At 47.1% G+C, this 16,355-nt stretch overlaps 1 protein-coding gene and 7 non-coding genes across 13 annotated transcripts in view; all 8 read right to left on the reverse strand.

Moving 5' to 3' along the window:
- Positions 1-9,940, reverse strand: part of Unc-76 (fasciculation and elongation protein Unc-76) — a 48,653-nt gene extending 38,713 nt beyond the window's left edge. For 4 of the 6 annotated variants that reach the window (XR_013308555.1, XR_013308554.1, XM_077637584.1 and 1 more), the window contains exons 1-3: positions 9,797-9,940; positions 3,074-3,135; positions 1,617-2,036 (exon numbers count right to left, since the gene is read on the reverse strand). Coding sequence is in view for 2 of the 6 variants with exons in the window: in XM_077637584.1 (XP_077493710.1) it covers positions 1,617-1,972 (356 nt within the window). In the remaining 4 variants the exon portion in view is untranslated. The remainder of the gene's footprint in view (positions 1-1,616; positions 2,037-3,073; positions 3,136-9,796) is intronic. The other 2 variants (XR_013308553.1, XR_013308552.1) reach the window with 2 other exon arrangements.
- A 5,225-nt stretch (positions 9,941-15,165) lies between these two features.
- TRNAT-AGU (transfer RNA threonine (anticodon AGU)) lies at positions 15,166-15,239 on the reverse strand. The gene has a single exon. It is a non-coding gene; the product is annotated as a tRNA-Thr (tRNA).
- A 101-nt stretch (positions 15,240-15,340) lies between these two features.
- Positions 15,341-15,414, reverse strand: TRNAT-AGU (transfer RNA threonine (anticodon AGU)). The gene has a single exon. It is a non-coding gene; the product is annotated as a tRNA-Thr (tRNA).
- A 100-nt stretch (positions 15,415-15,514) lies between these two features.
- Positions 15,515-15,588, reverse strand: TRNAT-AGU (transfer RNA threonine (anticodon AGU)). Its single transcript has one exon. It is a non-coding gene; the product is annotated as a tRNA-Thr (tRNA).
- Positions 15,589-15,689: 101 nt separating this feature from the next.
- TRNAT-AGU (transfer RNA threonine (anticodon AGU)) lies at positions 15,690-15,763 on the reverse strand. Its single transcript has one exon. It is a non-coding gene; the product is annotated as a tRNA-Thr (tRNA).
- A 101-nt stretch (positions 15,764-15,864) lies between these two features.
- Positions 15,865-15,938, reverse strand: TRNAT-AGU (transfer RNA threonine (anticodon AGU)). Its single transcript has one exon. It is a non-coding gene; the product is annotated as a tRNA-Thr (tRNA).
- A 101-nt stretch (positions 15,939-16,039) lies between these two features.
- On the reverse strand, positions 16,040-16,113 carry TRNAT-AGU (transfer RNA threonine (anticodon AGU)). Its single transcript has one exon. It is a non-coding gene; the product is annotated as a tRNA-Thr (tRNA).
- A 100-nt stretch (positions 16,114-16,213) lies between these two features.
- On the reverse strand, positions 16,214-16,287 carry TRNAT-AGU (transfer RNA threonine (anticodon AGU)). The gene has a single exon. It is a non-coding gene; the product is annotated as a tRNA-Thr (tRNA).
- Positions 16,288-16,355: the final 68 nt, after the last annotated feature.

Consider the following 16,355-nt stretch of genomic DNA (forward strand, 5'->3'; position numbering starts at 1 on the left):
GCCATACCACAAGCGCCGAAGCACCGATGCGATAAGCAGGGATGGGACGGGGGAAAGGGGGGGGGGGGGGGGGTGACAGTAACCCGATTCAATGAGGAAATAAAATAATATACCCGCTGGGAAAAACGCCGTGGTGGGCCGGTGCTATATTAAGCGACACCCGGGATCCCAGTATGCGAACGCGACCCCATCCTGCTTGAGAGCGTGCGTGCCCTAGATTTACAAAACGGCACATACCCCCGCACTACCCGACGACGCTGACACCCTACACCAACCCCCCCCCCCCCCCCTTTTTTTTTTGCCCTTTCGAAAGCACGTCGCGGCCTATCGGGGTCAATCCAAATACGAACGGGTCAATTCAAACGCGAACACAAATAACTGAAGCAGAAGAAATACGAAACGCAACTCCTTCGTAGCGCTGGAGCCTTTCCCAAAAAAGCGACACAATTAACCAGCGAAAGTTTTTTTTATGTCTGCCCACTTTTTGCCGCTCGTGCTTGAACTGTCCCCAAAACTGATAATGACGACGGCGTGGATAGATGGAAATGGAAACACCAGAAACAGTGCTACCAGGAGCGGGTCGAACAGCCGGGTCCGTTCGATAGCAGAGGCACGACTTGGAAGCGTGAGACACGGTCTCACTCCCTTCCCAACCCCTTCTCTGCACGACAGCCCCTCCTGAGGCCTCACCGCTAAGTGAGACATCAAAACAAAAGGTAAATAAATAACGAGAGGGAAAGAAAGCACGAAGGGATAAAATAAAGAAACAGTCGAAATTGCAGGCGGTGTCGTGACCCTGTGAAACAGCTGACGTCGAGGAAGCATAAGCAGGATGCAGCGGGCAGCCCGCATCGCGCTCACTCGGGTTGGGAAAAGAAAAAAAAGCAATGAAGAAACAGGCAACTGTGCTGATTAGATTAAAAGAAACGGCACAGCTGATACGCGGCAATGAATCCGAGCACCGAGGGTGTGTCTTCTTTCTTGCTAGATAGCGCACAATGCTACAAGCGGAGCATGAATGGTTATCTGTGTAAACGGGACTTGAGAGATAAGCAGTTTTGCAAATAATGCACACCTAGCTCCAACGCTCAAGCATGACGGACAGACAGGCAACACAGGTAGCTTTAGAGCAGTTTTTTTTTTTTTTTCAGCCTTTTGCCTAGGCAGCTTCCAATACCTCGGTAGTGCGGTGATGCAAACAGCGATACAATCGGTAAGATTGCGAGCTGGAAAGGTCGGCCAATAACCGTGTAAAACACCCCACGAAAACGCTCGAGAAGCGAGCTAATTATGCGCGCTCACTCCAAAAAAATTTCACCACTGATCAACGTAAGTTTAAGACCGTTTTACAATATCCTTTAGAGTAGTCACCGCAGTCAAGCAGCCCTAGGAGACGTACTACCAAACCGAAGATTGTTTACCAAGACGACCCGATTAATAGTTTTGAATGCAACGAATTACCGTTGCGTGATGCGCAGGTGCCGAGGCGCCAACAACAGCTGATCGGACGGCAGCATCCGTTCAGGAGGTAGTGGGAGTTCTCCCACGGATGCGACATCCTCCGCTCCCGAGAAAAATAAAAAGTTTAGAGAAGCGAAATGCCGGCGCCTACTCACTGACACTCGTTCAGAATCTCCTCCTGCGTTCGGATCTGGACGGGTGCGAGCTTCTCCACGTTCTCATCGTAGTCGCAGAAGCACTTTGTGATCTTGTCGTCGAAGGTGTTCACCAAGTCCTCCAGCGAGTTAGAGAAGGTCTCGCTGAAGTTGCAGTCCGCGAAGGAGTTGTCGTTGGCCGCCACCCCGCCGCCGCCGCCGCTGCTCGCGCTGCTGTCCGTGGTCGGCGTCGACTTTGTCGACGCGTTCGAGTTCTCCACATCCTCGGAGCTCTGGAAGTCGCTGAAGTCGGACCACTCTTCGGTCCGAGCCAGCGGCGCCTCCACCTTCAGTTCGGCCATCTTGACATCTCTCATGGTGCTCCTCTCGTCTCGTCTCGCCGGCGACGGGGCCTCGCGAGATGCGGCAGCAGACGACGCTCTGACAAAAAAAAAAAAAAGACACGCGGCGCAGTTTCAGTTTCGGTTTCGTTTCTGCCGCGCGATATGTGCGCTTGTTTTTAGTGCTCAATTTTTTGCTAAACTTCTGCGTGAGTCTGACAAGACCGCTACACAGCTATAATATTTTCCAACACCAGCTATCAACTGTGTATGTATACGTTTATTATAGATATCTGTCCACTGACTGCACACCACGAAGCTATTTTGCAACACATTGTATTCCTGACGTTTTTTTTTTCTATTTTTTGCAAACCAGCGTACTACTGATCCGGAGTTCCCGCGTTCGAACCCGACCGCGGCGGCTGCGTTTTTATGGAGGAAAACGCCAAGGCGCCCGTGTGCTGTGCGATGTCAGTGCACGTTAAAGATCCCCAGGTGGTCGAAATTATTCCGGAGCCCTCCACTACGGCACCTCTTCTTCCTTTCTCCTTTCACTCCCTCCTTTATCCCTTCCCTTACGGCGCGGTTCATGTGTCCAACGATATATGAGACAGATACTACGCCATTTCCTTTCCCCAAAAACCAATTATTATTATTAATAAACCAGCGTACCTGTAAGCTACTAGCACATTCAGAAAAATAAATGATACATGCCAAAAAATATTTTCAGGCTCATTAATTAAATCAATTTTTAGATTCAAGAAAGAAAACGGAAAACAAGCAAACTTCGAGTCTAACAAGCTTTATTTTTTGCGTGGATTCAGCTCGAACTAGCTTTATATTGAAAGCAGGAGCAACAAATTCCATTTTAAAAGGCTCATTAGCAGGAAGGTTTCTGTTTCTCCGGATAATGGCTGCAATTACAATTCTTTATCCTCTTTCAGTCGCAGGGTGCTCAACGATTTCCGACAAGAGAGAACGCAGCAAAGCATGAATGAGTCCGTGAATCGGACCTTGCCGCGGAATCAAACTGAGCCCCATCTGACGTCTACACTTGATACGGCCATAATCTTCGCACTTTATGTGTTGCAGTTAACACAAATGGTGGCTTTATGCAAACCTAAAGGCCTTTCGTACCTCCTCGCAGTTCCCTTCCTTGATAGCGCCGTGGCCTCACACCAGCGCTTGGACCTGTCTACCTGGAAGTGGACAAAATAAACGAAGATACGATTTCACAAACGAATGCTTTGAGCAATGCTGTGGCAAAGATAGCAAAATCACCGCTAATAGACTCAAGCATATGCTTTCTTTGAGAACGGTTTGCAAGTTGCAAAGTCTCAGCGACGCCCACAGTACCACCACGATCATCATCAGCAGCACAGTCAAGACCATCTACACGCACGTCCTAGTTCATGCCTTTTGCCGCTAGGATAGAAACACTACCGGTGATGTGGCGCTAATATATACCTTTTTGGAAAATGGCCTCCTTCAATATTTTATTTCAAATAAGACACTTTTATCATTTGTCCACGGGATCACCATCATCAATTTATCTATGCTAGGTGGGATGGTGCCGACGAAATGAAAGGTTACAGAATGGGAGACGCATTCTTCGCTGTCCAAAATTCATTATGGCTGTTTTCATTGCTGATATTGAGAGAGCAGAGAAACACAAAGTAAATGCGCTGGAACAGCACGCATGAAATAGCAGACGGTGATGATGATCACAGCAGACGAACAGGTCAATCGAGCGCTCTCAACGGCCAGAAAGGTAACGAAAACTGGTGCACGCTGCTCCATAGGACCCTGCCATACGCGCAGGTGTGTATAGTTTAGTAGGTCTTGCTCTATTCCGGAAATTTTCAGGAGTTCGTCACTCTGTCTGACTCTCTACCATCGTCAGCTCCTTTTCACTTGCTAACCAGCTATCATATCACTCGTGCTCAATGCGCCCTGCCCATGTCAGTTTCCTTCACCCAATTTCAGCCTGGCTGTCTATGCTGCTCTATGTGTGCCTTAACGTTACCGCCATCAATTTTCTCCGCATCGGTCGCTGCGCTGTCATGCAGTGACGTCCTTCTTAAAAGGTCACTCACCTTTCCCGGCATGGCTGCGCACTCACAGACGACATCGGAATCACCTAATGGGCTCGAGAGTATCTCCGATCATCCCGACCTCTGGCGGTTGTTCCAGGCACAAGTTTGCGACGCAAGGCCAGCAAGACTTATACCAACCGGTTGTTCTTACGCGACTCAAGTCACAACTGACAGATGGGGCGTTTGAAAAAGACGCCAGAAGGGGCCTCGAACGCGATCGAGCAACGGTTCTTCTCCGCTCGGTGGCCAGGGGACCACTGGCGCGCGTTCGGTCCAGGTGTGACCCTTTAAGAGACGGCGCCCCAGGAAGAGGTCACTCGCCAAGGTCAAGCGGCTCGAATCGTATATCGTGCGCGGTGTTGTCCGTCGTGACAAAAGCGGGAATCTTTCTCGCTCCAACCCCCCTCACCCCCTTCCCGTTTTGTGTCCGGTTCTTCTGTTCTTTTATTCGAGGAGAAGCGGACACTGCGTAGTTATAACCTGTGTACTTGTCGACGTTTGCTCAAAGGGGTGCTACGCATAAGAGCGGCTTCCCTATCGGCCATCAAAATAGCGGTCACGCCTATCTTGACGGGCATGCAGGCGAAGAAAGAAAGGACATATGGCTCAAAGTCGTGCCTTGAGGAGCTAATGGATGAATGGGAGGGGAAGGGGGGGGGGGGGGGGGTCATCTTCCAGGAACTGACCCGGTTATTCACTTCCTACTGACTGCGGAAGCCGATGCGATCGCGAAAAAAAAATAAGATGACAGAGCGGGGCGTGTCAAGTGCGTGCGAGGGCTGGTAGTGGTTTTTCGAAGGCATGCTTTCATTGTGATGCCTTTCACTTATCGCGAATAGCATCACGGGTTCCTTTGTCGTTGTCACAAGTTCCTTCAGTGCAAATAAAACGGTATGAACCATGTGCCAATGTACACACATGTTGATGCTTTGGCGCTCGGTTCGTTTACTTGAGAAAAGTGTCGCCTGCAATCAGGTTTTCATATCGAACAATCTGGTAGCAACTCAGTGGTAAAGCTCGAAAGTATATGAATGTTTTACTACTCACGGTTCTTTATTAAGTGCATGATTTGCGAACTATTTTAATAATCCATGTTTTTCTGCAGTGTTGAAAAATCAGCGGTACTTATAATCAGAAGACCAATGCACCTAATAAAAATCCTCAATTAAAAATCGTGATCATCAGAAGCAACCCAGGGAATCGGGCCAACATTGGGAATATATTGGCAAATGCTGGTCACTTGTAGGACCGGTCTTTGCCAATACATTTCCAGCATGGGGCCGATGTTCCGTGTTGTTTGGGATGTTGTACAAAGTTATACTCTCTGCATGTTATTCTCTGCCGGTAAATTGGGCATGCAGCGAGCCGCGGTGCATCAGCGTGACGTGTAAGATGACGTCACCCTCACAAGCAGAAGATGGCCGCGGCCTTTTGGAATGTTTTTTTTTCTTTTTTTACAAGTAAGGGTGAACAAACGACTGATATTCATTGTCGACTGAAGGAACAGTATGGAGACGCGAACTTCATAATAAGTTTAAAATCTGACGTGCAGCATTGGCTGTCACACTTAAGTGCAGAGGATGAGGCCAAGCATCAGTGCACAGTGTCTGCATTGGTCAACCAGGAAATTTTTTTATTACCGAATCCAGCTAATGCTGCAGAGCTGAAACAATTTCCGTTATATGTACTGCGGTCTATGCATAGAGAGAAGTACTTTTTTTCTTATTCACATTTTGCAAGTAAAATATTATTCCGGGTACTTTACGACTGCCACTTGTAGGAGAAATAAAACATGCCACATACTGTAAAAACGACAACTTCTGCGTAGCAGCAGGTGAACTACATTAATTTCAGCTAAACTACTTTCCTTTAAACACGCTTTTTTTATTTATACTTCGTTTGGATAATTCGTGGCGGAGCGCATCAGCCCAAGTTTTCGCATAATTACTGCCAATAACTAATATCCAGGGCCCATTCTTGGATCATGATGGCGTATCTCCTACGCGTTATTGTACTTGAAAGCAATGAGTTAAGCATCGTGCAGCTGACCATACTCAAAGAATTTGAGGACAGGGTTCAGACAAGTATGTTCTCTGCGTTTCGCTGGAATTTTCTTTAGTGCTCAGCATGAACATCTGGCACGTCCAGTTAACGGGAATACCTGGACGCGTTTATGGCGGGTTATTGGTATGGTTACTGTCGCTGGGTATCGCATAAGTTTTTTTTATTACTACGATAACGGTGACTGAGCTTAATTACTTCATTTATCCAACATCACATTCGTCACTACGGAGATAGAGGTTACTGGGCAAGCCTATAAACTGCGGCAAATTGTAGCGGTGACGGCGTGCACCTTTCGTCAAGTCTTCAGAGTCCATGGTTGTCTTCTGAGCCGTGTAGTACTCAGCTTACAGCACCTGTGGTGTTCTAAATCTTTGCAGTGTGAGAATCCCCGCTTTCCATGGTAGATGACCTTCAGGGCTGTCGTAAGGGGTCTCCTCCATACATTTCGAAAGTAAACCATATGGCCCGAATTCTTCTGATCAATGCTTAACATAATTTATCAACAGCGGTATTTGCGCTCGAGCACAAGCTCGCGCTGCGTAGACGTATATATTTGGGATTAAAATTTCACAATTTCTTTAATCTTCATGGTATGCTAAATGTGACAAATAAGCCCATAAAGCAACACGGCGTAGTCTTTATCAGCTTAGTAGACGGCAATATCCAGCCCGTCCCCTTAATAAATTGGTCTATAGACAGTCTGTAGACTTCTTATAGACTCTACTGCCTTCTTATAGACATTTATTTTTGTCTATTAATGGCCTATAGACTGTCTAGAGACAAAAGACCACTAAAAATGTATGCCCATAAATCTATAGATTGTCTATACACTGTCTATAGGATTTCTCTTGCCTATAGGCTGTTCTCTGTAGGGTTCGTCGATAGAGAGTCTATAGACTTTATAAACAGAAGTATATGGACAGTCTATAGACTGTCTAAAAAAACTTGTGTGAGGGTCGGTCGGCTGTGTACTGGGCGTGCCTTGTTTATTTTCGCAAAACAAAAAACGGGGGAGGGGAGGAACTTATCACGTTTCTCCATTGTGCGCCGCCTTAAGAGGCGCGTAATAATTACTCGCTCGTGCTTCTGAAAGGCTGCCCTTCAGGTGCCGTGTAGCGAGAGTATGTACAGAAAACGCGCACAAAGCTTCCTTTTGTTCTCGGTCACGCCTCTGCGTGCGCCGTGAGCATCGCGACCTCCGGCCGCTTGAGATGATCTCCGCGCGTGCGCTCTTCGTGAATGCGATCGTGGGCACCGGTCTCCGGGCGTCTTTATCGGGGCTATCCCCACACACCTTCTGGATTCTACTGCTCTGAAGGATAGACTCGAGAACTCTGTCCTATAGGGTAACCTCTGTGGCTGAACTGGCCTTTATGTAACCTGGCTTCGAAGATTCAGTTCGCTCAAAAAAGCACGAATTCTGAGGGTAGTAAGTCGAGATCATCAGCAGTGCACAGAACTATCGGAGATGTTTGGTTTATGGTTTCTGGGTGTTTAACGTCCCAAAGCGACTCAGGCTATGAGGGACGCCGTAGTGGAGGGCTCCGAAGATATCGACCACCTGGGGTTCTTTAACGTGCACTGACATCGCACAGTACACTGGCCTCTAGAATTTCGCCTCCATCGAAATTCGACCGCCACGGCCGGGATCGAACCCGCGTCTTTCGGGCCAGCCGCCGAGCGCCATAACCACTCAGCCACCGCGGCGGCTTTCTATGGGAAATGATACGGATATATGACGTGCTATGCTGTGGTCAGATACGGTGGGATTCGCAATGTTGTGGAGTGGCTTTGTGCTAGGCATGTAATGTACTCTGGTGTGGGCTCTTACAAATATGTCTTTAGACAGTCTATAGACTGTCCACAGACTTCTCTCTATAAAGTAGACTCTCTATAGAAAAACCCTAGAGAACAGTCTATAGGCAATACAAATCCTATAGACAGTCTATAGACAATGTATAGATTTATGGCCATACACTTTTAGTCGACCTTTGTCTCTAGACACTCTATATACTATGAATAGACAAAAAATATCTATATAAAGGCAATATAGTATATAAGAAGTCTATAGACTGTCTATAGATCATTTTTTGTGAGGGGGTGGTGTGATGGGCTTTGCTCTGTGGTATACAAAATTATTTTCGAATTTCTGCGCTTAACAAGAAATGTGGTCAGATAAATAAAGGTTTGCTTTTAATCATAGACTAACAGCTTGCGTTGCCGAGAAGGCCGTGACGGCTTTAAGCCAGTTGTTTAATGTTAACTACAATTTTCAAGGCATGTGTAATGCCGACGAGACGCCGATCGCGAATTTAAGTTGGAAATAATAGTTTTAATTGCAATTTATCACAGAAATTTGATTCGAAAGGAAAAAAATATGTATTTTCTGCGCTTCGGCACATACCGGTCACGTCAGAATGGACTGCAATGAGTGCATATGGAAGTATGTATGTTTAAAATAAACATTCACTGTCTTGTATACGATATTTACATAACGAAGATACATGTTTAGCGCGTCTTTGCAGTGCCCACCGCCTTTCAGCCTTCCTAGCTGGTGGCACACAAATATGTCTAACTTCTAAATGAATTATTCACAGAGGACTAACCATGTTTTGAAACTATGGCAGGCAGAAAAAAATTAATAACAAAAATTAATAACAAAATAGCGTTGCTACACTTTGCTTCGATGTGTGTATAGTTAAGGAAAGCTCAATACTAACTGATCACCTGTACATTTTAGTAACTACTCACAGTCTGGTGCACGGTAAACTATTTTTCAATAGTTTACGTACTGCAAATAACTGTAAAAGGTACGGCTTACACAAAGACGGCGTCGATTATTTGTAATGGAGGCCAGTTATGTTGCTCAAACACTGTAGCACTGAGGCCGGGTGAAACGCAGTCTCCACTGCAAAAACAAATGGCGGCCGAGCGATGGCAGTAATAAATTAGGGTCGTTGGACACACGCCTTTTTACCTGCGCTATAGCGCAGCGCCCAGACATAACATTGCACAACACTAATTGCAGGTTCAAGGCCGGTTATATCGGAGACATAGAGAAAACATGGACACCTCGCACAGGCATAGTCCTATCTGATGCGCATGTACACAATGCGTTCCGGATGACAAAACAAGCACTCCGAGAACGCATGTTCTTTAAGACCTTGCATATCTTGTGGACACTCGTAAGAAGTCAACGGTCACAAAAACAAAGGCTTCAGATCGCACAGGAAAGCAGCGAATTAGGAGAGAGCTGTGACCGCACCCATGCAGTCATTACTCTTGCAGGAGCATATAGTGCGACGCTGCACGAATGTTCAACTGCGCCGCGGCACCCGCTAGTTTTTTTTCTGCACCGCGTAAGAAACGTGACGCTATTTGATGAGCGATAAAACGAGGCCTTTCGCATTCGCTTTTCGACTACTTCGCCCGTCTAGCAGACGATCGTCGAAGTACGCGAACTTTCAAGGTCATTTCCCCGTCAGAAGCAGGGAGCACCGTAAACCGTCGTCTGCTATGATTACAAGCAAGCCTGCCGTTAAGCCTAACCCAACGGTTGGACCCGCCGTTGGCGTCTAGACAGGGAGGCGTAAATGCGCATCTGTGCGAGTACGGTTTTTGCACGATCTGTGCCCTTTCTGCCAATAGACCGATGAGAGAAGAACGTCAGCGGAAAGAGCGTTAGAAGAAGAGAACTCACCTCGATTGTTTCCTGCGGGGTTTCTTCGGGCGGGGCGGTGGCGAGCTTAGGCCTCCCGCGTCGGAGCCCCGGGTTCGTTTCTGGCGCCGGCGGTGGGAGCAGGTGCCCGTAGGCGCCACTCTGTCGGGGCCGGGCTCTGTCCCGTTCTCCGGGTTACCGAGTCAGCGCGCCATTATCGAGCCGCCGCGGCCCGATCGATACGGCGCGAGTTTGGCGGCGCCTCCGCCAGGTGCCGCCAGCGGCAGCAGCGATTGTAGCTAGACAGCACTGGTGGAAACCAATGAGTGGGCAGTGACAAGTGACAAGCATAGTAGTGGAATCTAGGCAATTCGAACTTTTTTGTTTCCTCCAATGTTTCAGAAAGTCTCCCACTAATCCGTAAAACGCGGGTTGGATCCCGGCTGCGGCGGTCGAATTTCGATGGAGGCGAAATTCTAGAGGCCCGTGTACAGCGCATCCCTCATAGCCCGAGTCGCTTTGGGAGGTTAAACCTTCATAGACTAACCATTAATACGAACTTCGCTTAATACAAACACAGTCGATCGTAAATGGCCTCAACCGTGCAGCATTCTGCTGCTTCGACAGAAGAGATGCCTTTCAGGGCGAATAAGGATACAGCGTTACAAACTGTACAACACGTTACAAGCACGTTAAAAACTTTTACAAGCATGAGACACGCGTCTTTTATTTGCGTGTATTAAGCAGTACGCGTATTTTCCTACACCAACTATCTTACATGAAGAGTTTCTGTATGGAAAATACGTACAGGGTGTTCTTTTATTTGATACAGGCCTTTTTTTTCTAAAAAAATATATACAGGGCACAGCTTCGGCGTTTGTGTTATCTCGGAAGGCGGAGGTCTTGTTCAATCACATTTCTAAGTACCGATTCAGTGATTCCACAATACTTTTTGATTACCACGTAAATTATTTCTTTTTGATCACATCTTTGTTGAATACAATAGAACATGCGCCCTGTGTATTGTATGCGCCCTGTCTAGCACACTAGGGAACTCCAGCACTTCGAGCAGCCCACTCCTGTAGGGCTTACAGGCAACAGCGAAAGTTGCACCACGTATCCTCTTTTCGTTATGAGTTGCCACCCACTACGATGCTCATTTGTTCTTCATGACCCCAGAGATGACCATTGTTTTAAAATATTTTTTTTTATGGGACGGGCACATGTCGGCATTGAGGAATTTCAGATCGAAGTTTCACAGTAAACGCTACGAATAAAGTGAGTGATCCGTAATAACGAATTGTGAAGACAAACCTGTTAAAAAGACATTGCATTATTAAGGTATGCTCCTGATAATACTGGCCGGCAGTGAAGTGGAAATTAAGCGAATTCTTGGCACATCCAAGTGCATTATCCTATAGCCATGATCTTTAAAATAATGTGCTGCAGCCTCAAGCACCTAGTGGTCTATATGAGACGTGTGACGGCGTCTCATGGCGTAATTCCACATTCCACGAACCACTCATGCATACATGTACGTATAGTACCTACCCCTGCAAAAAATTTTTTAGAAAGTCTATAGACTGTCCATAGACTGCTGTGTATAAAGTCTATAGACTCTCTATAGAGAGACCCTAGAGAATAGTCCTTAGGCAATACAAATCCTATAGGCCGCCTATAGACAATCTATAAATTTACAGCCATACACTTTTAGTAGACTTGTCTATAGACAGTTTATAGACTATGAATAGACAAAGAGAAATATCTATAGGAAGGCAATAGAGTCTACAAGAAGTCTATATAGACCATTACTTGTAAGGGCAGTCGCCTTTCAATGTAGTACAAGCTGCAGAAAGTGTTTTCTTCACAGCTATGCATGCAATACGGCATACGACAATGTGCGGCGACCGGATACTTTGGCAGAAGAAAGCATAAGAAAACACGAATAAAATAAATTACGCTCCGGGACAATCTTAAGAATCTCCAAAGCCACGCAATTGAACATGATACAGATGCTAAAAATTGCTTTCAAGGAGACTGTTCTGAATCCTGCATTTGCCTAATCCACATCCCATCCTCAGCAGTGGCGTAGCCAGAAATTGTGCTCGGGGGGGGGTCATGTTGCAGCGCGGCCTCCTCCTCACAGAATTTGTGGGAGGATCCAACGCAACAATAATAACTGCATTGCCATTGGCAATGCAATTGTGTATTAGATAACGCTACGCACTGTCTAGACAAGTCAAATATGTATTTTTTTTAAATAAAATAATGTATTCGTATGTCTTAAAAATCGTGGCAGACATGATTACAAGACATAAAACTGAGCCGGGGACAAGACACAGGAGAGAAGGAAACAGGACGAGCTCGTCCTGTTTCCTTCTCTCCTGTGTCTTGTCCCCTGCTCAGTTTTATGTCTTGTAATCATGTCGTACCAACTATCCCCTTATCGTTCAATCGTGGCAGACACAACTGATACCAATGCTGCCATATTTTTTGCGTATTTAATAAGTAAAGAAAAGATCACACGAAGTCTCGAACTATATCTGTCCGGAACCAGCAAAGCAGTGCATGCCGCTGGTATGCAAAACGTAGTCCATGAAATTAGCAAGTAGAGGACCAATATTTTAATGAATGTTTGTCGTTCAAGAACCCTTACATTTTTGTGCATATCCAACGGCCAGGGAAAAATCTCAGTGACGCTGTCCTTCGTTCCAGTGTACTGCGCAGCAGCAGCTGCCCCCGGTCATGTATTGCGAGTAATTGCACCGAAATTTTAGTCGCAACAGCGAGTCATCGATAGGCCCTTGAAAATTTGTGCTAGGATGGGGCCCTAGCTTGCGTCTTCAGCCCCCCCTCCCCCGAAATTTTTGCGAACTGTCACGCACCGCTGACCAAAACAACTACCGGCGCCGGAAGTCATTCTGAATTTTGCCACCTACAGTGTCGTTTTCAGACTAGAAAAGACATTTCGGCGCGAACATTACTAACTCGGGTTGAATTTCGCGGCAATTCCCATGCACCTGGAGTCATGTAACGCAAGGGGCCCCATCGTAGCACAAATTTTCAAGGGCCTATCGATGGCTCGCTGCTGCGACTAAAATTTCGGTGCAATTACTCGCAGTACATGACCGCTGGCAGCTGCTGCTGCGCAGTACACTGGAACGAAGGACAGCGTCAATGAGATTTTTCCCTGGCCGTTGCTTATGTACAAAAATGTAAAGGTTCTTGAACGACAAACATTCATTAAAATATTTGTCCTCTACTTGCTAATTTCACGGCCTGTACGTTTTTCACATCAGCGGCATGCGCTGCTTTGCTGGTTCCGGACAGATATAGTTCTAGACTTCGTGTGATAGTTTCTTTACTTATTAAATACGCAAAGACATGGAAGCATTGGTATCAGTTGTGTCTGCCACGAGTTAACGACAAGGGGATAGTTGGTATGACATGATTACAAGACATAAAACTGAGCAGGGGACAAGACACGTAAGAGAAGCAAACAGGACGAGCTCGTGCTGTTCCCTTCTCTGCTGTCTTGTCCCCTGATCAGTTTTGTCTTGTAATCATGTCTGCCTCGGTTTTTAAGACATACGTATATATTATGTTATTTAAAAAATACATATCACACTTGTCTAGACAGTGCGTAGCGTTATCTAATACACAATTGCATTGTCAATGGCAATGCAGTTATTATTGTTGCGTTTGATCCTCCCACAAATTCTATGAGGAGGCCGCGCTGCAAAATGAGCCACCCCCCCCCCCCGCCCCCCCGAACAAAATTTCTGGCTACGCCACTGTCAGTAAGGCAATGGGTGCACATGTATGGCAAAGGACCAAGCAAATCTCAATTTGGGGGATGGCCCTGTAGTGTAAGGATGGCAAAACATGATATGACACCTGAGGCATGACACAAACATGGTTGAGACCAGCCGCAATTCGACCTTGGAATGACCTTGGGCGATTTCAAGACCTGTGAGACACCAAGAAAAGCTTAATTTGGGGATGGCCCTGCAGGGTAAGGATGGCAACAAACGGTATGGCACATGAGGCGTCTCCCAAATATGGTTAGGACACAAAAAAAATTGCCCTTGGAGTGACTTTGATCGGATTTAACTGCAGGTGATTCTGGGTGTGCTCGGATGGAAGAAAGGCTTCACCTATAGTCTCAAAATGAAATTGGCCCACCCCAAAAAGCGGGGTTGGCCCACCCCCGAAATTTGGGTGGGCCACCTCCGAAAATTTGAAAATTGAATTTACCCAAGTTGGGAGCTGACCTCGGACGCCGCCAGAATGGTTTCAGCCAATCCCCAAAATTTGGGTGGACCAGAGTGCTCTCGCACAAAAATTCCGTGCTTAGCAATGCTCAAACCGCCAGCCATTTTATTAAAGAACCGTTAGATGCACAGCAGGTTACCAATATTCCTCAAGAGAAAAGTGTACAACAGCTGTATCTTAACGGTACTCACCTACGGGTCAGAAACGTGGAGGCTAACGAAAAGTGTTCAGCTTAAGTTCAGGACAACGCAGCAAGCCATGGAAAAAAATGATAGGTACGTGTAACTTTAAGAGACCGGAAGCGGGCAGAGTGGGTGAGGGAAGCATGTTAATGACATCCTAGTCGAAATCAAGAGGAAGAAATGGGCTTGGGCAGGGCATGTACTGCGAATCCAACATAACCGCTGGTCCTTAAAGGGGCTCTGAAAGGGACTCTAATAAAGTTGCAGTATGGCTGGGATGTTAAAGCACGCCTCTTCACGAATACTGCGCAGCAAGAAATTTTCTAATGCGCTTTGTAGAAGCTGAGTTATCTGTAGTCAAATTTTGAATTTCAGCGCCTTCGCGCTTTTCCCTCTCCTCTCGTCACTTTTGCACGCTGGTAGGTCGGCGGTCCTCCGCCGGCCCCACCTCCGGGGGAGAACTTCCTGGCCCGCCGGAGTTACGGCTAAATGGCCGCGGCCTTGGTAGCTGCCTGACGTCTGAAATAATCTAACCAGTAGCCAACTCTCAACATATATACGTAGATGCGAGCGACGGAGGAGGGTGCGAGCATGAAAAAGTCGCCGGAAAGGGCTCGTCAACTTTCGCGCGTGATTGTGGCTCCTCTGCTGCGAGTAGAAGTGTATTACTTTGCTCAGGTTTTCATGACAACACAACGCAGTGATTAGGCGAGTTGATGTGCTTTCCTCGGGAGGTCTTTCAGAGCCCCTTTAAAGGTACCCGAGTGGATTCCAAGAGAAGGCAAGCGTAGCAGGGGGCGGCAGAAGGTTAGGTGGGCGGATGAGATTAGGAAGTTTGTAGGCATAGGATGGTCGCAGCTGGTAAAGGTCAGGGTTATTTGGAGAGACATGGGAGAGGCCTTTGCCCTGCAATGGGTGTAGTCAGGCTGATGATGATACAAAAAGAAATGAATTAGGCACCGGCGAGATTCGAACTCACGATCTCCTGTTTACTAGACAGGCGCTTTAACCAACTAAGCCACGGCGCCGACGGATGCACCACGGAAACCCGCTCATTGAAAGGGTGCCCCAGTGCAGCTCTGGTTTTTTAGAAAAAGAACCGTTAGGTGTACACTGCTAAAAGGAAATTAGGCACCGGCGAGATTCGAACTCACGATCTCCTGTTTACTAGACAGGCGCTTTAACCAACTAAGCCACGGCGCCGACGGATGCACCACAGAAACCCGCTCATTGAAAGGGTGCCCCAGCGTAACTCTGGTTTTTAGAAAAAGAACCGTTAGGTGTACACTGCAAAAAGGAAATTAGGCACCGGCGAGATTCGAACTCACGATCTCCTGTTTACTAGACAGGCGCTTTAACCAACTAAGCCACGGCGCCGACGGATGCACCACGGAAACCCGCTCATTGAAAGGGTGCCCCAGTGCAACTCTGGTTTTTAGAAAAAGAACCGTTAGGTGTACACTGCAAAAAAGGAAATTAGGCACCGGCGAGATTCGAACTCACGATCTCCTGTTTACTAGACAGGCGCTTTAACCAACTAAGCCACGGCGCCGACGGATGCACCACGGAAACCCGCTCATTGAAAGGGTGCCCCAGTGCAACTCTGGTTTTTAGAAAAAGAACCGTTAGGTGTACACTGCAAAAAAGGAAATTAGGCACCGGCGAGATTCGAACTCACGATCTCCTGTTTACTAGACAGGCGCTTTAACCAACTAAGCCACGGCGCCGACGGATGCACCACGGAAACCCGCTCATTGAAAGGGTGCCCCAGTGCAACTCTGGTTTTTAGAAAAAGAACCGTTAGGTGTACACTGCAAAAAAGGAAATTAGGCACCGGCGAGATTCGAACTCACGATCTCCTGTTTACTAGACAGGCGCTTTAACCAACTAAGCCACGGCGCCGACGGATGCACCACGGAAACCCGCTCATTGAAAGGGTGCCCCAGTGCAACTCTGGTTTTTAGAAAAAGAACCGTTAGGTGTACACTGCAAAAAGGAAATTAGGCACCGGCGAGATTCGAACTCACGATCTCCTGTTTACTAGACAGGCGCTTTAACCAACTAAGCCACGGCGCCGACGGATGCACCACGGAAACCCGCTCATTGAAAGGGTGCCCCAGTGCAACTCTGGTTTTTAGAAAAAG

This window comes from Amblyomma americanum, chromosome 9 (genome assembly GCF_052857255.1).
Source record: "Amblyomma americanum isolate KBUSLIRL-KWMA chromosome 9, ASM5285725v1, whole genome shotgun sequence".
Taxonomy (NCBI): Eukaryota; Metazoa; Arthropoda; class Arachnida; order Ixodida; family Ixodidae; genus Amblyomma; species Amblyomma americanum.